General features: G+C 41.7%; 1 protein-coding gene across 2 annotated transcripts in view; it reads left to right on the top strand.

Annotated features, from left to right (window-relative positions):
* COL21A1 (collagen type XXI alpha 1 chain) overlaps positions 1-21208 on the top strand; it is a 251131-nt gene that overhangs the window by 131465 nt on the left and 98458 nt on the right. The window contains exons 10-12 of one of the 2 annotated variants that reach the window (XM_055571783.1): positions 256-318; positions 20082-20135; positions 20227-20280. In XM_055571783.1, the coding sequence (XP_055427758.1) occupies positions 256-318; positions 20082-20135; positions 20227-20280 (171 nt within the window). The remainder of the gene's footprint in view (positions 1-255; positions 319-20081; positions 20136-20226; positions 20281-21208) is intronic. The other variant, XM_055571782.1, reaches the window with a different exon arrangement.

The raw sequence follows: 21208 nt of genomic DNA, 5'->3' as shown, positions 1-21208 counted from the left end.
GTTGCCATTTCTTTCTCCATACCTGTAATGTTCACAGAATTAAATCCCTGAAATATTTCATAATAAAAAGGCTTTACTTTGAAAAGTAACTATGATATCATTTTTCTAACCCTATTTTGAGATTTCCAGTTTTACATTTGTTTGTTTGTTTTACAAAAAGCTGCAAGTGATGGAATTGGTTTTGAGCCCTGGTGGCCTCTGACGGAATCAGTAGAGTTGGTTGTTTTGGACTGAGAGCTTTTTTTTCCTCTCTAGGGTGACCCCGGACAGCCTGGGAATCCTGGATACCCCGGACGGCCTGGTCAAGATGGTAAGCCTGTGAGTACAGAAAGCTTGGTCATCTCCAGTACTGGGATTCTAGGGTCAATGTAACCTCATTGCACAGGGCCAAGTTCAACAGGCAGGGGAAACTTTATTCAGGACAGTTGTCATAGAGGAGAGTCAACTCCACACAGCTGAACCAGAGGGAGGGGGGCTCCTGAGTGCTGGGTGAGCTGGGGGGAAAGTGCTGGAGGCCTTTCAGGGGAGGCTGATCCAGGGATGGAGCAAACGCAGTTGTTCCTGAGTCTGGCGAATGTCCTCCAAGTGATTAGCCCATCTGTGTTTGCTCTTGTGCAGCTGTCCAAGTCAGGCTCCTCTCCTTTGTTTCCTTAATGGTTCCATGTCAGAGGGATGGCTCCTGGATCCTGGGGAAAGACCTGGGTTGTCACATGGGCAAGAAGCTTTCTAAAAGATTTACATCTCAAAGGACCAGAGAAAGAATTTAGATGATCGGTTTTCTAAAGTAAGTGCTATAAGAAAGGAGATCAGGAGTGTAGAGTTGGGAAGAAAAAAACTGAAGTTTCTTCAAGCTGAAGGCAACATTAGGGCTAGCTTAGAACTAGTGCATTACTCACCTAGGTATCTTCACAGGAGCATACACTTCATTACTCTTATTTATTTATTAAATCTTCACAGGAGCATACATCTTCATTACTCTTATTTATTTATTAAAAGTTTTTTTAAATTATTATTACTTTTTACTTTACAATATTGTACTGGTTTTGCCATACATTGACGTGAATGAGCCATGGGTGTACATGTGTTCCCCATCCTGAACCCCCCTGCCACCTCCCTCCCCGTACCATCCCTCTGGGTCATCCCAGTGCACCAGCCCTGAGCACACCCTGTCTCATGCATAGAACCTGGACTGGTGATTCATTTCACATATGATAATTTACATGTTTCAATGCCATTCTCCCAAATCATCCCACCCTCTCCCTCTCCCACAGAGTCCAAAAGACTGTTCTATACATCAGTGTCTCTTTTGCTGTCTCACATACAGGGTTATTGTTACCATCTTTCTAAATCCCATATATATGCTGTATATATGTAGTATACTGTATTGGTGTTTTTCTTTCTGGCTTACTTCAGTCTGTATAATAGGCTCCAGTTTCATCCACCTCATTAGAACTGATTCAAATGTATTCTTTTTAATGGCTGAGTAATACTCCATTGTGTATATGTACCACAGCTTTCTCATCCATTCATCTGCTGATGGACATCTAGGTTGCTTCCATGTCCTGGCTATTATAAACAGTGCTGCGATGAACATTGGGGTACACGTGTCTCTTTCTGTTCTGGTTTCCTCAGCGTGTATGCCCAGCAGTGGGATTGCTGGGTCATAAGGCAGTTCTATTTCCAGTTTTTTAAGGAATCTCCACACTGTTCTCCATAGTGGCTGTATTAGTTTGCATTCCCACCAACAGTGTAAGAGGGTTCCCTTTTTTCCATACCCTCTCCAGCATTTATTGCTTGTAGACTTTTGGATAGCAGCCATTCTTATTGGTGTGAAATGGTACCTCATTGTGGTTTTGATTTGCATTTCTCTGATAATGAGTGATGTTGAGCATCTTTTAATGTGTTTGTTAGCCATCTATATGTCTTCTTTGGAGAAATGTCTGTTTAGGCCCATTTTTTGATTGGGTTGTTTATTTTTCTGAAATTAAGCTGCAGGAGTTGCTTGTATATTTCTGAGATTAGTTGTTTGTCAGTTGCTTCATTTGCTATTATTTTCTCCCATTCTGAAGGCTGTCTTTTCACCTTGCTTATAGTTTCCTTTGTTGCACAGAAGCTTTTAATTTTAACTAGCTCCCATTTGTTCATTTTTGCTTTTATTTCCAATATTCTGGGAGGTGGGTCATAGAGGATCCTGCTGTGGTTTATGTCGGAGGGTGTTTTGCCTATCTTTTCCTCTAGGAGTTTTATAGTTTCTGGTCTTATGTTTAGATCTTTAATCCATTTTGAGTTTATTTTTGTGTATGGTGTTAGTAAGTGTTCTAGTTTCATTCTTTTACAGCAGTTAACCAGTTTTCCCAGCACCACTTGTTAAAGAGATTGTCTTTTCTCCATTGTATATTCTTGCCTCCTTTGTCAAAGATAAGGTGTCCATAGGTGCGTGGATTTATCTCTGGGCTTTCTGTTTTGTTCCATTGATCTATAGTTCTGTCTTTGTGCCAGTACCATACTGTCTTGATGACTGTGGCTTTGTAGTAGAGACTGACTGCCCAGTGAGTTCCTAATAGCAATGACTAGATGGGCTCAGAAATCCTATTTTTTTTCCCCTTCATATCTGAAAGTTTTCAAGTTAAAGATAATGTTATTTTCCGAAGAATATATGCACTATAGTATCCCTATAATCTGACTTTTAAAATATCCTGTAAAGTTCATAGAGAATTTTAGGGATATTTATGAATTAAGGAAACATAAAGCTTAACCACTTTAAAGCAACTGAGGCAAATGCTTACAGGTAAATCATCTGTCAGGATGTTTATCACAGTAAACAAACATGATATATTAGGTCTTGAATGTTAAATAATTTTGCGAAAAGAATATCTCCTGGGAGACTTTATCATGAGATATTAACTTAGCATGAAGCCTGGGAAGGTTTCTACTGTGAGTCAATAATTTTCAAGGCATGAAAGAAGCACAAGCCTCATGTTAAACCACCAACACTCCAACCATCAGGATTGAGGAGCTTGTTCAGTCCCTGACGGAGGTTTGCTAGCAAATTTCGTACAAAAGATACAGCCAGCTTTGGAAGCGGCAACGTACTGGTGCCTTTCACGTTTGTGCTGCCTGGGAAAGGGGTTAACATTCAGGGGAGCCCCTGTAGAGGGACGTCAAGGGAAGGCGTCTGCAGAGGTGACGAGGCGGTGGTCAGCTTGGAGCCGAGGAGCTGTTGGACGGGGCTCGGTGCTGTGAACTGACTGCCCGCCCCCCTAGGACTCACTCCCAGTGTGACGGAGATCTGTGGGGGCTGCAGAAAGCGAGCGATGCGGTTTGACTCACGATTCGGAAAGATAAACATGAACATTCTGTGGAGAGATCATATGAGTGTCAACTGAAAAAAAGTCATAACCTAAAGCTTTATTCAGAGGACTTTCTGAAGACTTCAAGCCTGGGAGGCGTCTTCTCAGACAGCGTGAGGGACTGCTCTGAAGAGGAAAAGGAGAGGCCAGAATATAGAGGGTTGAAAAAAAGGTCAGGTCGTCCAGACATCAAAAGATTACCGGACATCTCAGCTCAGGAATTCAGTGGGTTTCTGTGTTTGGGAAAAGCCTGAGGCTGGGCTCCCTGAGATGGTTCTCTTGACCTGCACCTCAGCCGTCTGGAGCCAGTGTCCTGTGCCTCCTCATCCCGCGGCCCCTCAGGGCGCGCCCGGGGGCGCTGCAGTGGCTGCCGGCTTGATGGTGGGCATGCTGTTTCCACGTGAGTCCCTCAGGGCTCACTGTCCGGGCAGCTGGAAAGCGGTGGCTGCAGCATTCTTTGTTTCCTGATACGGCAGGTGGCGTTTTCCAGGCACATTCATATTCTGTGCCTAGGCTGTCGAATTTGCTTTTCATAATTTTTATTTTGCTGTGCTGGGTCTTCACTGCTGCATGTGGGCTCTTAGCTGCGATGCCCGTGCGTCCTTGTGGGGTGGAGGAAATGTCCCTCGCTGTGGTACGTGGGCCCAGGAGTCCTGGCGCATGGACTCCCTCGCTGTGGCGCATGGGCTTGGTTCCCCCGCAGCATTCAGTTTTCAGTCACGTGAGTGGGAGTGGGAAACCATGGAGGAGGTTCTTTCAGGATTGTGAGGGCGGCCTGGATTAAGGGCCATGTACCAACGAGCGAGGGCATCGGAGGATGAGATGACTGGATGGCATCACCGATGCAATGACCATGAACTCGGGCAAACTCTGGGGGAATTTGGAATGGTGAGGACAGGGGTGCTGCAGTGCACGGGGTGGCCAAGAGTCAGACACGACTGGGAGACTGAACAGCAACAGCACTGGAGAAGGGGGACGTGGTCAGAGTCGGGAGTATTTTTAACGTGAAGCTGAGCAGACTCATTGTCAAGATAGATCTGAGGCACAAAAGGGCCCCGGAAGCTTCACAGTTTAGTTTGAGCAGCGAGGTGAGTTTGGGGGCCCTTTCTGGGCTGGCTGACGGAATCTCAGGTCTCTTGAATCAGAGAGAAGTTGGAGAGTGAAAGCACACGGGCTCTGTAGCATGTGGATGTATCTGCACCCACCAGCGCTGATGAGATGATTCAGGGAGTAAGTTCAGATAATTGGAGAAGAGAAGGGGGCAGGAGGCTGCGCTTAGGGCTCTGTTCCAGAGGAAAAGAGGAGGAGGATCCAGCCAAGGAAACTGGGAAAAAATGGTCAGGAAAGCAGGAGGACCACAGGGAGACGGTGAAGTGAGGAGGACCGCATGGAGATGGTGTCCTCCTAGAAGTCAAGTGAAGACTGAGTTTGAAGAAGGAGGCAACCCGTTGTGTCATTCCTGCCTTGAGGGTGATAAAAATGAAGTTTGTGCATAGTCTGCTGAATTTGCTTTTTATTTATTTATTTTTTTAATTGTGGCTGTGTTGGGTCTTCACTGCAGCGTGCGGGCCCTCAGCTGCAGTGTGCTTGCTTCTCTTGCTGCGGTGCAAGAACTTCTCTCGCTGTGGTGCAAGGCCTCAGTGGTTATGCGGACTCTCTAGGTGTGGCACGTGGGCTTAATTGCCCCGTAGCATGTGGGATCTTAGTTCCCTGACCAGGGATTGAGCCTGAATCCCCCGCTTTGAAAGGTGGATTCTTAACCACTGGACTTCCGGGGAGGTCCCTGGATTTGCTGGAGAAGTGTCATTGAGGACCTTGATAAATGAGGTTTCAGGGAGAAACTGAATAGAAAACTGGATTTGAGAGAGGTAAATCAGGAGGTCAAATGGTAACAGGCATACAGATGCTTCTGAGGGGTGTAACAGGGAAGAGAGACCTGGAGGATATGGGATGAAGGGGTTTTGACACAATAGGAGATGTTAGAGCATGTTTCTATCATGATGAAAATGAGGCGTAAGGGGGGAAATGTGGTGATTTGGGAGATAAGGGGTATTTGCAGGAAGAAAAGACTTGGGTAGGTAAGGGCACTGGTTCCACTCACAAGAGGGAGAGTGTAGCCTGGATAAGAGTCTAGGCAGTTAAATATTTACATGGGGGCAGAGAGCCAAGCCACTCAGTATAGCAATAGCTGGGTGTGAGGATGAAATGTTTATCATCAGAGCGCTTCTATTTGAGTTGAATGAAATGAATAGATTTCAATCCTAACATCTCCCCCTTTTCCTGTATCCACTCCTGCTAGGTACTTGTCATTTCTCTTATAACCCACCCCTTCCTGAGGATAACTGCATGTGTTGTGTGACCTCAGAGCACTCCCTTACCCCTACTTGGAGGGGGGTACTCCACTCTGATCACACAGGGGAAGGTGGGCTTTATGAAGCCGAGCCGTCTGCCTGGAGACCCCTTCCATGGGACACACTCTTCCTGTTGCTGGCAGGTACAGTGCTGTCCCGGCTCCAAAGCAGAGACATTTCACCTGCAGACCCTTCCCAGTGACGCGGAGCTCCCCAGACAGGACTGCCAAATTATTCGGGCTTTTGTCTTTTTAGTGGTTACAAAGTCCTTGGAAGTACTGAGAGGTGAGTGCATTCCACGGGTTATCAGTTCTAGTTTGCTCTTTTTTACCACTGGAAATTAGCTACAATTAGACTTCCTAGTTGGCAATAGTGGTAAAGAACTGCCTGCCAATGCAGGAGACCCAAGAGAGGCAGGTTCCATCCCTCGGTCAGGAAGATCCCCTGGACGAAGAAATGGCAATCCACTCCAGTATTCTTGCCTGGGAAATCCCATGGACAAAGGAGCCTGGTAGGCTACAGTCCATGGGATCACAAAAAGTCAGACACGACTGAAGTGACTTAACGTGCACACAGCCTGATACAATAACTTTGGATGTTATACGTGTGACTCTCATTTAAACTATACTAGGATTATTGTCTCATCTCATTTAGTACATGGATATTTGTGTTGTGTGTGTGTGTGTATGTGTGTGTGTATGTTGTGTGCATAGCTGTAGCTCTGTAGTGTCTGACATTAAATGTTAGACACTATCAGGTAATATCTGCTGTAAGAGAAAGAACAAACTTACTGTAACAAACAGCATAATGTCCACATCCTAAACTCCAAGCCCTGTGAATGTGGCAACTTACATGGCACAAGAGACTTTGAGATGAAGACTCAAGAAAATGTCTATCTGAGTGGCCCAGTGTCATCACAGTGGTTCTTATGAGAGGGAGGCAAGAGCATCAGTCAGAGGAGGAGATGCTGTAGGTGATGGAAGCAGGGAACAGAGGGAAGCTGCCCTGAGCCAAGGGATGCAGGCAGCTTCTAGCAGCTGGGCAAGCGAAGGGACAGAGTCTCCCCTGGTGCCTCTGGAAGGAATGCAGCCCCAGTGACACCAAGAATTTAGCTCCCTAAGACCCATTATGGATTTCTGACCTCTGGAACCAGGGGTGTGTGTGTGTGTGTGTGTTAAGGCACTCTGTTTGGGGAGATTTGTTACAGCAGCCATGGGAACTGATACACTACCCACAATGCTGTTTACCCAAAGGGATACTATTTACTCTTTTTTAAAAATTGTATTTTATTTTTTAACTTTACAATATTGTATTGGTTTTGCCATATATCAAAATGAATCTGCCACACGTGTTCCCTATCCTGAACCCTCCTCCCTCCTCCCTCTCCATACCATCCCTCTGGGTCATCCCAGTGCACCAGCCCCAAGCATCCAGTATCGTGCATCAGCCTTGGACTGGCGACTTGTTTCATATATGATATTGTACATATTTCAATGCCATTCTCCCAAATCATCCCACCCTCTCCCTCTCCCACAGAGTTCAAAAGACTGTTCTATATATCAGTATCTCTTTTGCTGTCTCGTATACAGGGTTATTGTTACCATCTTTCTAAATCCATATATATGTGTTAGTATACTGTATTGGTTTTTTTCTTTCTGGCTTACTTCAGTCTGTATAATAGGCTCCAGTTTCATCCACCTCATTAGAACTGATTCTAATGCATTCTTTTTAATGGCTGAGTAATAGTCCATTGTGTATATGTACCACAGCTTTCTTATCCATTCATCTGCTGATGGACATATAGGTTGCTTCCATGTCCTGGCTATTGTAAACAGTGCTGCGATGAACATTGGGGTACATGTGTCTCTTTCAATTCTGGTTTCCTCAGTGTGTATGCCCAGCAGTGGGATTGCTGGATCATAAGGCAGTTCTATTTCCAGTTTTTTAAGGACTCTCCACACTGTTCTCCATAGTGGCTGTACTAGTTTGCATTCCCACCAACAGTGTAAGAGGGTTCCCTTTTCTCCACACTCTCTCCAGCATTTATTGCTTGTAGACTTTTGGATCACAGCCATTCTGACTGGCGTGAAATGGTACCTCATAGTGGTTTTGATTTGCATTTCTCTGATAATGAGTGATGTTGAGCATCTTTTCATGTGTTTGTTAGCCATCTATATGTCTTCTTTGGATAAATGTCTATTTAGTTCTTTGGCCCATTTTTTGATTGGGTCATTTATTTTTCTGGCGTTGAGCTGTAGGAGTTGCTTGTATATTTTTGAGATTAGTTGTTTGTCAGCTGCTTCATTTGCTGTTATTTTCTCCCATTCTGAAGGCTGTCTTTTCACCTTGCTTATAATTTCCTTTGTTGTGCCGAAGCTTTTAAGTTTAATTAGGTCCCATTTGTTTATTTTTACTTTTATTTCCAATATTCTGGGAGGTGGGTCATAGAGGATCCTGCTGTGATGTATGTCGGAGAGAGTTTTGCCTATGTTCTCCTCTAGGAGTTTTATAGTTTCTGGTCTTACGTTTAGATCTTTAATCCATTTTGAGTTTATTTTTGTGTATGGTGTTAGAAAGTGTTCTAGTTTCATTCTTTTACAAGTGGTTGACCAGTTTTCTCAGCACCACTTGTTAAAGAGATTGTCTTTAATCCATTGTATATTCTTGCCTCCTTTGTCAAAGATAAGGTGTCCACATGTGCGTGGATTTATCTCTGGGCTTTCTATTTTGTTCCATTGATCTATATTTCTGTCTTTGTGCCAGTACCATACTGTCTTGATGACTGTGGCTTTGTAGTAGAGCCTGAAGTCAGGCAGGTTGATTCCTCCAGTTCCATTCTTCTTTCTCAAGATCGCTTTGGCTATTCGAGGTTTTTTGTATTTCCATACAAATTGTGAAATTATTTGTTCTAGCTCTGTGAAGAATACCGTTGGTAGCTTGATAGGGATTGCATTGAATCTATAAATTGCTTTGGGTAGTATACTCATTTTCACTATATTGATTCTTCCTATCCATGAACATGGTATATTTCTCCATCTATTAGTGTCCTCTTTGATTTCTTTCATCAGTGTTTAATAGTTTTCTATATATAGGTCTTTAGTTTCTTTAGGTAGATATATTCCTAAGTATTTTATTCTTTTTGTTGCAATGGTGAATGGAATTGGTTCCTTAATTTCTCTTTCTGTTTTCTCATTATTAGTGTATAGGAATGCAAGGGATTTCTGTGTGTTGATTTTATATCCTGCAACTTTATTATATTCATTGATTAGTTCTAGTAATTTTCTGGTGGAGTGTTTATGGTTTTCTATGTAGAGGATCATGTCACCTGAAAAATTTAGAGAAGGGCTAACACCTATCCTACTCAAACTCTTCCAGAAAATTGCAGAGGAAGGTAAACTTCCAAACTCATTCTATGAGTCCACCATCACCCTAATACCAAAACCTGACAAAGATGCCACAAAAAAGGAAAACTACAGGCCAATATCACTGATGAACATAGATGCAAAAATCCTTAACAAAATTCTAGCAATCAGAATCCAACAACACATTAAAAAGATCATACACCATGACCAAGTGGGCTTTATCCCAGGGATGCAAGGATTCTTCAATATCCGCAAATCAATCAGTGTAATACACCACATTAGCAAATTGAAAAATAAAAACCATATGATTATCTCAATAGATGCAAAGAAAGCCTTTGACAAAATTCAACATCCATTTTCTCTTAAATATCTTCCCTCCCCCTGTCTTTTCCCCTCTTATAGGAGATAGGAGGTTGGGTGGCCAGGCAGTAGGAGAAAGTGAGCCTGGGGCCAGAGCAGCTGAGGGTCATTAGTGCGTGTCCAGGGCCAGCGGTGGAGTGGGGTGTGGTGGGTGGGGCTCTGGCTGGTGGCTGAAGCCATCTTGCCAAGGAAACTTGGATGGAACAAATCGAAGGGAATTCTGCTTTGTTTGGATTTGGTTCTGTGCAACCCCCCTCAATCAGCAATTTGAATCTTTTTCACATTATAACGAGGCCAAGTCAACTGAAGCTTTAAATAGGAAATTATTCCACTCTGGAGAAACACTAATTTTCATCAGGAAAATGCCTTCGACCCAAATTAAAGAGCTGCCTTCAAATCCTTCCACCGCTTTCTCATTTCTCTATCAGTTAAATGACTTCTCTCAGCACAGTGTCTGAACGTGTTACTATTTTACTGTTTCAACACTATCAAAAGAGAGGCAGAGGAAATATTTATGTATCCTCTTAGGTACTTAAGAGTAGGACAACTATTAAAGGCTGGAATGCTATGAACATTGGAGTTTTTTAAAAGAAGGCCATTTTGGGGAAACATGGCTACTTTATGATCTTGTAGAAGTTTTTGTTTTTATGGTGTTTGTTTCTGTCTTTTTTTTTTCTGTCATCATTAATTCCTCTTCATGAAGGAAAGTACTTCCCTGAACCCAAAGCCCTGGCTGGTTGTTGGGAAGATCTGGGGCCGTTTTGCTCTCTGCTTTTGAAAGTTATTTTGCTTCCTTGGGTCTCAGCTTTTCTGTCTGGAAAATAAGAAAGTGGTGCCCAGTGAGGCCCAGTTCCTCTCCAATGCTGATTTTCTAAGATTTCATCAAAGTCATCACATTTGCTAAGACAGAAAGTTGAGCTGGACCAAGCTTCAGGTTTTTGGACAAGATTCTCCATATGGGCCTTCAGAACTGAGGGCTTCCCTGGTGTATCAGATGGTAATGAATCTGCCTGCAATGTGCGAGACCCAGGTTCGATCCCTGGGTGGGGAAGATCCCCTGGAGAAGGATGGCAGCCCGCTCCAGTATTCTTGCCTAGAGAATTCTATGGACAGAGGAGCCTGATGGGCTGCAGTCCATGGGGTCGCAAAGAGTCAGATGAGTGAGCGACTAACTCTTTCCAGAGCTGACCCAGGAAGATGACCAGGTAGTATGTCTGCTGGACAAGTGTGCTCGGTCCTGAGTCAGCTGTGGGATGCAGTGCGTCCCCTAGCCCCACCCCTCTCAGCCTGTCCTGAGTGGTCCACAGATGGCAGAAGAAGGGTGGCTTTCTCCAGGGATTAGACCTTACAGAAGTGGCAGTTAGCACAGATGGGGAATTCCAAACTACAGGACCTTCTCCAGCCACACATAGGGGGGTGGGGCAAGTCCTCCAGATGAAGGTAAAAGGTCGGCAGGAGGAGGGAGGGGTCTTTTAGAGCCTGCAGGCCCTTGTGACCACTTGACTTTCAGTCAGAATGAACTCAAGAGCCATGGGAGGGTCTGGAATAAAGGATTGATGTGATATTGCTTATTTGTAAAGGAAATGACTCTGACTTCCGAGTTGAAAATGGAAATTGGACTTTAGGATGATAAGGGCAAAAGCAGGGAGATGAGACAGGAAATAATCTAGGAATGAAAGGAGGGTGGCTGGCATCAGGTTGGTAGGAGTGAGGGGAAGGGAACTGCTTATCTTCTGGGGATATTTTGAAGTTAGAGCCCCCAGGATTTATTGATGCATCAGACATAAGTTTGCGAAAGAGCAGTCAAGGGTGAATCTAGTGAGATGTAGAAGGATGGGGCAGAGAAGACTGGGGAAGGGGAGTTGGGACTTTGCTTTTGGATAGATCAGATGTTTACGTTAGATGTTCAAGCAGAAATGGTAAGTGGATGACTGAACATAAAAGTCTGGCATTCAGAGGGAGTTCTCTTTTTATGAACTGTCCTTTCTTGTATTTTGGATCGCAGTTAATGCAATTCTTGTACATTAAGATAATGAATTCTTTGCTATAGATGTTGTCAATAGTTCTCTTTATCTGGTTTACAAAAGAGGAGTAAAATTTCCCCACTATTAAGTATTTTGCTGTTTCTTCCAGGGTTTTTTTTTTTTTTTTTTAGCATTTGATACTCTATGTTCACTGACTTAATATGATTTTCAAGAATTTTTGATTCTTGATTTCATTTTGGGAATTTATTTTGGCCTTTGGGTTGACATGAAGATCCAAATAGCTTTGGCGAATTTGGAGGATGGCTATTCTAACAGACTGAAATTCAAACAGAATATTTGTCTGGGACATGGCATTTAAATTTAACCTTGTCAAAAGAGGAATTAACATATGTAATGTGTGACTTCAAAGGCTAATGTGACTTTTGGCATTGTTGGTAATATATGATGTGAATATTAAGAAAGACTGCAGTCCTGTTTTTGGAGTGCTGGATTTGGTTAGAGTTTCGGAGGAACTGGAATTTGCTCAGAAGTGAGTCAACTCAGAAGACAACCTTGGGAGGGGCGAGGAGGTTACTGAGTAATCCTCACTGGGATTACTGAGGTGTAATCCCAGCGAGGACGCTCTTCTCAGTTCCACAATCCTCCAGAGTGGCGGTAGAGAATAGGAGGAAAGGAACACTAGGAAATAAAGAAATAAAATAAATAGGAACACTAGGCTTGCAGAGTAAGCTTGGCAGGGGCTGGGGGGATAATTAGTAATAGGACCCAGGAGGCAAGCTTTTTATGCTTTTTTCTTTTCAGACTCTGAACTGAATATGGTACCAATTGTGTACTCAGTCATTTAAGAACTGTGAGGACCTGGAGGCTGGGTGCTGTGGAGATGGGGGGGTCTGGAAAATGGGAGATGTTAGTGTACAAGTCAAAGGAATGGCTGTGATGTAGTTTGGGAAAGAGAATGACAGGAGGTGGACTTGTTATGAAGTGTTGGGGACGTTCTAGACGGAACAGTTTCTACCTGAGCTCTCCCTTCCCCTCAGTCTGTGTTCCCCGCCAAGCATGCTCATGGTCGCACTGTCTTCCGCTGCCACTAAACACACACACACACACGCATCCTCAGGAGTCTCACTGATAAGCTCAAATATGGACCGTTTGCCTCAAATGAAGTATGCAGCGCCTGGGCAGTTTATCTTCCATTTTCTAATAAAATGGTACATAAAACTCACCTCTTCTGTAAAGCTTTCCTAGACAATGCTTAGTGGATTAGCTACTTCATTTTTTTTTCAACACACTCCTTATGTAAATCTCACATATGAATCTTTCCATGTTTATCTCATGCATCTCTTAAATAGATTACAATATATTTTATATATTATAGGTAGTGTGTACAATAATAATAATTGTGTATAATCATTATAGATGTGAAAGCTATTTGTATATTTAATTAAATTAAGGAATTGACACATCGAGCACTTGTGATTTTTTTTTTAATTTAAATTTATTTATTTTAATTAGAGGCTAATTACTTTACAATATTGTATTGGTTTGTTTTTAGCACTTGTGATTTTAAAGGCCAATTCATGCCTACATTGTATCTTCTTCTAATTATAATCTGTCTGATTATAATCTGTCTGATTATAATCAGAGCTGTCTCCACTATTATTTTTAGAGCCCTAGGTAGTGGTGACTAGTTGGACACAATGTTTATATGTTTGTTTGTTTATTTGTTTTTTCATTCTTCCACTCACATACTAGGTATTTCATTGAGTGTTCCAGGGTAAGGGAATATAGCAATGAACAAAACAGAAAAAATACCCTGCTGTTTTGGACCTCACATACTGGTGGGGAGAGACAGATAATAAATTCACAATTATGAAATAAAAAGTAAGCAATATTATATTGTGGGAAGTACTATGAAAAAAAGCAGCAGAGCAAGAAATGGAGTGAGGAACTATTGGTCATAAAGCATAACTTATGGAGATTATAATAGTTACTTTGAGATTATAACAATTACTAAAATGGTACCAGTTACCTTTAAAAGTTGTGCATTCTCCTTTCGAAATAAGCTTAGTATAACTTTAAGTGTTACCTCATTCAGGGAATGAAGTAATTTACGTAAGTAAGTTTAATTGAATCTGTGAATCTGAGAACAGAACAGAGCTGTATCTGCAGAGATTATTTGTCAAAGGAAGGCAGTGGTTAGCTCAAGGCGAATTATAATGGGAAAGTGGATGGTGTTGTTTTATGATTATCATTCATTCCTTTATCTAAGGTAGGGAGAACTAGATTTAGATTATGTTTCACTTGCAGATGTTGCTGCCCACTCCCCACCTTTAGATGTTTTAATGATTTTTCAACTTTTTAAAAAGGTGGTACAAAAGTGCTATGCATTCAATAGAAATTATACTTTGAATTTTGATCTTTTCCTGGACTAATGAGATGCAGTACAATGGTTTTGCCCAACTGTAGGCTAGTAGAAGTCTTCTGAGCATGGTGAAGTCTTCCAGGCTACCCATGATGTTGAGTAGGTTAGGTGTATTCAGTGCATTTTCAGTTTGTGGTATTTTCAATTTAAGATGGTTTTTTCTGGACATAATCCCATGGTAAGTCAAAGAAGATCTGTATAGTAAACGTAACTTGCTTTTATTTGAATTAGAAATTCTGTTTTTTATTCCTCAAAAGCATATAACTTCTTTTCTTTATAAGTCAATTTTATAGAGATATAGATTATTTACAATAAAATACAAATACACTCATTTCAAGTCTTGACAAATGTATACACCTGTCTAACCACCACTCTAATCATGATTCTAGGTTTCCATTCCTCTAAACTCTTCTCTCTTGCCTCTGTGCAATAATTTATCCCTTTCTGCCCTGTATTAAATAGTTCCATTGATTCTATGCCCTTCAATGTTAGCCACCAACCTATTAAAAATACTTCTGAAGTAGGTGGATTATAAAAAAACAAGTCTTCATAAATGAAATAACCTTTTCAAGCTCTAGGCTTTCTTCCTGTGACTTTTATTCAATTTACTTTTTTTTTTAGTCCATAAGAATATTTTTCTAATGTTTGTGCTACTTAATAGTTGATCACCAATTAAACTGTATTTCCCCCAGAGGCCATCAGTCAATGGCAGGATCAGCCATCTCTCTGCACGAGCCAGAAACCTAGGCTTCATTCCATAAATTCCAACCCCCTCACCCCCTGTTCCCCACCTTCAGGTTAGACTAAACACCCCTGAGTAGGTTCAGGTTCTACCTCTCATCCTCTCCCCTGCAGGGAGCTTCCACTTCATGCATTTCCTGCCCCCTCTCATCTGTCCTCCAAGTAAGCTTTGCAGAGCTCCAGTCTGATTGTGTGACCCCCCTGGCTGAGCGGCTTGGATACGGATCGAAGACCCTCAATGCTGTGCACTTGGCTTCTGTCCGCTCATGCCGGTCCTGTTTCAGAGCCTGCTTCTTTGTGCTCTCTCTCTCTTCTCATGGATGCGGCTCATCCTGTCCACTGCAGGGCAGGCTGAAGGGCTCCTTCTGATGCACTGTGCTTCCTTGACTGTTCCTTTGAGCCTATCTCTTCGGGAAGCTTCCATGGACTGCCTACTCTTCACCCCCCATAGCATCATGGTTCTTTCTTAGAGCTCAGTGTGTGTGTAATTTTATAGATATTCATGTGATTTATTTATCAAGTCATTTTAGCAATCAGTTAAAGCCTATGAACTCTTTGGCTTTAGTGACAAACTAATTTCTATAATAGATATACCTGGAAAGACAATTTTATGAATATTGTTAGAATGTAGCTATGTAGAAAATTTAGTTGTGTGTAGAACTGAGTTGCCCAGAAGAATCCACAGCACACATTAAAAGTATATACTTGATTTTGGTTGCCTAGTTACCCTGGCTGGGTATCTAAGAGACTTTATTGGAAATTTGGGAAACACAGAAGAAAGTTATGTAATAGTGTAAATTTTAAATCACGTTCTTTTTTACATTTAAAAATGGGAGTAACAGCCAAAGAGATTTCTCTAGATTTCATTCTCATTTTTAAGTTTAGAGTATTTAAAGGAAACCAATGACTATCTTCATTACTGAAACAAAATTATACATTTAGATTGGCAGAATATTTTATGCTATAATTAGAACTGGGCTCAAAAGAAATTGTGACTCTTGCACAATGATTTTATTTTCTTAATTTCCTTTTCAAAGCTATACATCTTTCCTGGAGCATCAGAACTCTGAATCATGGAAGAAAGTAAATTGGTTCTCTATTCTTCAACCCTGAAATTTGGCAGCAAGAATATTTTTTCCTAAAAAATGACTCATTTACAAAGAGACTTTGTGTGAACGTGGAAAAGACTTTCATACTCTCAGAAATCTTGCAGTTGGGGGAAGGATGGGTATCTGGACCTGCTAAAATTGCAAAAGGGCAAAATTAATGTTGAGTAGCATTAATTGGTCGATGATGATGTGAAAGTTGCAGTTCTACAAGAAAACACAGAAACACCTATATTCATAAAAAGAAAAACTTAGTAACCTATATGAAAAGCTTATCATTTGTCCTGTTTCAGGGCTTTTTTTTTTTTGGTTTTAATGTACCCTGCTATGAGTCAGGCAATGTTTTATTTCTTGCTCCTCTTGGAAAGTGTTCTATGTTGTAATATTCCTCCCTGTTAACCTTTATTTTCCTGATTTTTAGTTCAAAATTTGTTTTACTGAATTTCATCCGACTTCTGGTGATTTGCCTTGGGATCCCCCAGGTCGGATGTGGTTTTGGTTTTTCTTTATTTTGTTGCTAATCATGTTTCCTCTAGCTCTAAAATAATCCTTGAGCTTCTTGATACAATTAAGTTTTCAAGAATGCATCTTGTATGTTAAGAAAACAGCAGTAAGCTGGTTCCTATATAGTGGGAAGCATTGATTATTCCTGTGCTGCTGTTTTTCTAAAGACAAAGCAAACAGGCCCCTGGAAACACAGGACTTGGTTACATGTTGAGCACTGGATCTGTACCTGTGCTGAGGAGAGCTTGAGGCGTGACCTGATGCCCCAGGCTCTGACGGTGGCCATTAAGGCTAAAGAATAAGGTTCTGCAGGAGCGATCTATGGCTTTGTACACAGTCACTGAGCCTGAAGAAAAGAAAGAAGCTTACCTTTGCTGAGATTCTAATAACTGCCAGACATTTTCACTGTGAGTCCTCCGTTGATTTATTATTATTCTGGTTTATGGTCAGAAGCTGAGGTTTAGCTCTGTACAATGGCTTAGCAGAAAGTCAAGGGAGGAGCAAAAATTCAGCCCCAGGTCTTTTCCAGTTTTAAAATTCATTGTCTTTCCACTTCACTGTGTTGCCTCCCAGGACGTGGGGATGTGATGAGTGTGCCTGAGGTCACACTATGAGTCAGAGGTGAGCTGGGAACACTGTCTGGGGTATCGCTACATTGCCTTAATCCATTAAAATGTAACACATTCACTTACTCCTTCCTCAGAGGGGAGAGATGCCATGGCAGCTTTTGATCTACTAAGGATTAACTATCTGAAAAAAGTAATAAAGCACATATGACATTTGTCTTGACTTTTGAAAAAAAATGTGAAAGCAAAAATTCATTAAATGAGAACCATTGCTGATGACCAATCATTTTGATACGTAGTCAATTTCCATGGTGACTTTCTTTTGAGGAATTTTATTAACATTTCTTTCCTCTGGGTCCTCAGAATTTTAAGGAATTTAAAACAAATCTGGGAACTTCCCTGATGATCCAGTGGTTAAGACCCTGTGCTTCCCCTGCAGGGGACATGTGCTCAGTCCCTGGATGAGGAACTAGGATCCCTCAAGCTGTGTAGCCAATGATTATAATAATAATACCAGCACATACTAGGCATGCAATAAATGTTAGCTATTAAAAATAAAGCAATAAAAATATGATCAAATTAGTCTGGCACATGGAATTCTTGAATCTGATTAATTGTTCTAGAGTCCTAGGACCGGATGTGCCACGAAGCATTTTCTGATGAGAGGCACATTTCTACCTGCTTGGTCTAGTTTCTAGCTATGTAACTTTTGGCAATTACTCAGTTTCCTCATTTGCAAATGGGGATAATGTACAACCGACCTTAAAAGGTGGCTGTGAGGATTAAGTGGATTAACATATATGAAGTATATAGTCTAGAACATGATTAATAGTGTATAAATCATTGGTACTATTGTTCTTTTTCCCAATAATAGTAGCATGTTGTAAGTCACGTCACCCTCTCCAGATGGTGCACACAGGGTTTTGAAGGATGTAAGGAGCCCCCTAAGTGGTGGCATTTTTAATGGACCTGGTTCTGTGTAGGCGCATGCTAGCAGTGGCAGCTGGAAAGCAATTCCAGGCCCATCTGATTCCAAAGGTAGAGAGAAGGAAATTCAGTGATGACTAGAGTGGCAGAGATTCCAGGCTGAACAAGCTGTGTCCATGGCTTTTCTTTCTCCTCCCTGATCTTGAGAGCATGAACCACTTGGTATTACTGCAGTTTCAATTCCAGAAGCCACACAAGCAAATGTGGTTCCTTGGGGAAAGAGAGTTTTTACACTTGCATTCTGTGTGGATGACTTGGAGGTGAATTTTTCCAACGTTTGGCTGACAAAATATGCAGCAGATGCTCTGTTCAATGATATATAGAAATAAATGATTCTTCGTCTTTCATCTCAAGGGGGCAAAATCCAGTGACGCAGAGACAGTGCCATTCTAAAGAGCGGATGGTGGGTTTGGAAATTGCAGGTTGCTTTGTATGGATTTTGAAGAAGTTCGTTTTGAGACTTGTTCATGGGGTGGAGTAAAATGTTTAAGTGTGGGGCCAGTGGACTCAAGATAAATATGTGAGTTTAAGGAATACTGGAGAAAACATAATGATACATTCTGTGAACAAGCAAATGGGGGAAGACTGATGGTTGGTGATAGAAATCATAGTCACCCCCATTCTGGGAGTAGCTGAGAGCACTTTACAAAATGAGAAAGTATAGAAAAAGAGAAAAATAATAATCTGAGACTGATCTTTCGAAGGCACCATTATTGTTGCTATTATTGTTATCAGAGTTAGCAAAGGATAGTAAAAGGAATATTTTAAAATTGGAATGGAAAAACAGGGACTTCTGGTGTCTCTAAAATTGCAGCTGAAAATGTACTGACACATGACTGGGTGGATACAAAGATCCATGCAGACACTCATGAATAGCCACATGGGAATGAAGCTTTTGGGTTTAAGAATTAGGGTGTTATTGGAGACATTAATGAAATCTGTGTTAATAATCATTGACAATAGAAAACTGTACCTGAACAGTAAGATCTAAGAAAGATGGGATGTGAATAAGAGAGGGAAATGTTTGCAGGTGCCAGGTGGTCCAAGTCAACCTGACACTGATCCGGGGAAACTTGGGCAAGTGTTGAGGGTCTGAAGTTTGTTTTGGAGTTTAGTGGCCATGGAGGGAGTGAAGATTGAATAGTCTGTGTCTGTCTGAAAAAGTTGTGTTTTACCAAGTTTCAAAATTCTGGAAGGATGTGTAGGACACAATGGATTTGAAAGTGACCTTAGCAGACAGCTCAGCCTTGGGAGGTAGAGGGACACATCATAGCCGTGTTTGTGGGGTGAACTTTCTAAATAGGCAACCCAAAGTCTGTTATAGACTGATCCTGAAGAATAGCATTCATAATTTATTGCAGATGACCATAATCTGGTTTTTCCAGTGGTCATGTAATGGATGTGAGAGTTGGACTATAAAGAAAGCTGAGCACTGAAGAATTGATGTTTTTGAACTGTGGTGTTGGAGAAGACTCTTGAGAGTCCCTTGGACTGCAAGGAGATCTAACCAGTCCATCCTAAAGGAGATCAGTCCTGGGTGTTCATTGGTAGGATGGATGTTGAAGCTGAAACTCCAATACTTTGGCCACCTGATGCCAAGAGTTGACTCATTGGAAAAGACCCTGATGCTGGGAAAGGTTGAGGGCAGGAGGAGAAGGGGATGACAGAGGATGAGATGGTTGGATGGCATCACTGACTCAACGGACATGGGTTTGGGTGGACTCCAGGAGTTGGTGATGGACAGGGAGGCCTGGCACACTGCAGTTCATGGGGTCGCAAAGAGTTGGACACGACTGAGTGACTGAACTGAACTGATAATCAGGTAGTTTTAAAATGTGTCACATTTGTTTAATCCTCCAATCCTAGATGCTTTTCTTTCGAATACATTGAATGTGTTTCTAATGTGCAGAACATTTCTCCAGGAACTCTGAACATTGACTCTGTATTTCCTGCTCAAAGCCTTCTTTTGCAGTGAAGCATTTCTCGATAATTTTATTGAGCTAGAGATAGTTAATACTGTTTTCCTAAAGACTGGACGATGTGCATTCCTTATTAAGCGTTTGCCCCTTGGTAGTTGTGGTTTCTCAAACTTCTTAAACAGTCATTAAGTGAAGTTGTAGGTGTGAGAACAGTGAGGAAGAGTGAATTCTGAAATGGAAGGCTGGGAATTCCCTGGCGGTCCAGTGGTTAAGACTCTGTGCTTCTACTGTAAGGAACATGGGTTTGATCCCTGGTCGAGGAACTAAGATTTCGCATGCTGCGTGGCGAAACCAAAAAGAAAATTGAAATGGAGGGCTTCCCTTTGTGAATATGATGAAATAATTATTTCTTGTTTCCTTCTCTTCAGGGATATCAGGGAATAGCAGGATCACCAGGTGTTCCAGGATCCCCGGGAATACAAGTACGTGGTCTGTGTCTTCTTATTTTAGAGGTACTGTTTCTAGTGAACCAAAGTACATAACTAACAGATTTTTATTTTGTGGTTAATTTAGGGAGCACAAGGACTGCCAGGTTACAAAGGAGAACCTGGGAGAGATGGAGAAAAGGTAAATACACACAAACAAAGGTGTAGCTGGTTGTTTCAGTCACTCAAAGACAAAGGCTGTTACCTGTGATGACCCCCATTCAATGGTGTTCATCTTGGTGAAGTCCAAGATTTTGGCTCAGAAACGTCAGGGACCATTGGCTGATCAAGCACACAGGAGGCTTTTATCACCAGAACTAAGTGGTTGCCCTAGATGACCACTGGCAAATGGCACCAGTATTTGCATTGCCCTGGTGCCGTGTTCTCTGTCTGTGGCTAAGCTCCATAGGGAGCTGCCTTCTTAGAAGAGAATTATATGAGTGGAGTATGTTCCCATGTTAGTCACCTATAGCCGTTTATCCATCTCCACAATAGAAACCCATTTTAGTCTAACTGGATGGACTTCTTTCTCCTGTAGGGATTCTGTGGGTGCAGACATTTGTCTGACTTTCCTTTTCTATAGCTCTGAGATTTGCCATGTTCATTTATTTATTTTTTGTTTTTTTTTAATTTTAGGTGCTTGGGGATATTTAATTTATTAATGCATTCTTTGTTTAAATTGGAAGAACCACGTTCTTGAAATTTGTTCAATATTTTAGTACCTCCCCAAGGATCCAATCCTGGATCCAGGAAGCTGGCCCATATCTAAGATGGCCATTTGGATTTGCTCAGATCACCAAGATGATTTGTTGGCTTAATTCCTAAAGCACAATCTTATTTCTGCATTCTTTGCAGGCTCTTCTGCTGTTTGCACCTGATGAAAACTTATGCTTAATTTTCTAGCTACAAGCCTTGCAAAATGATTGCCTTTTAAAAACAGGGTGCGTGGTATTCACACCTGAGAAACACTGATCTGGACTCCATCCATTTTATATTTTTGTGGTTGTTCATACTGGTTATAGGAAATTGTAGCTGCTCAAGTACTATCTCTGGATGGACCCCCTGGCAGA

The sequence above is a fragment of the Bubalus kerabau genome, chromosome 3, assembly GCF_029407905.1.
Source record: "Bubalus kerabau isolate K-KA32 ecotype Philippines breed swamp buffalo chromosome 3, PCC_UOA_SB_1v2, whole genome shotgun sequence".
Classification (NCBI taxonomy): Eukaryota; Metazoa; Chordata; class Mammalia; order Artiodactyla; family Bovidae; genus Bubalus; species Bubalus kerabau.
This window is presented reverse-complemented; position numbering and strand designations above follow the sequence as displayed.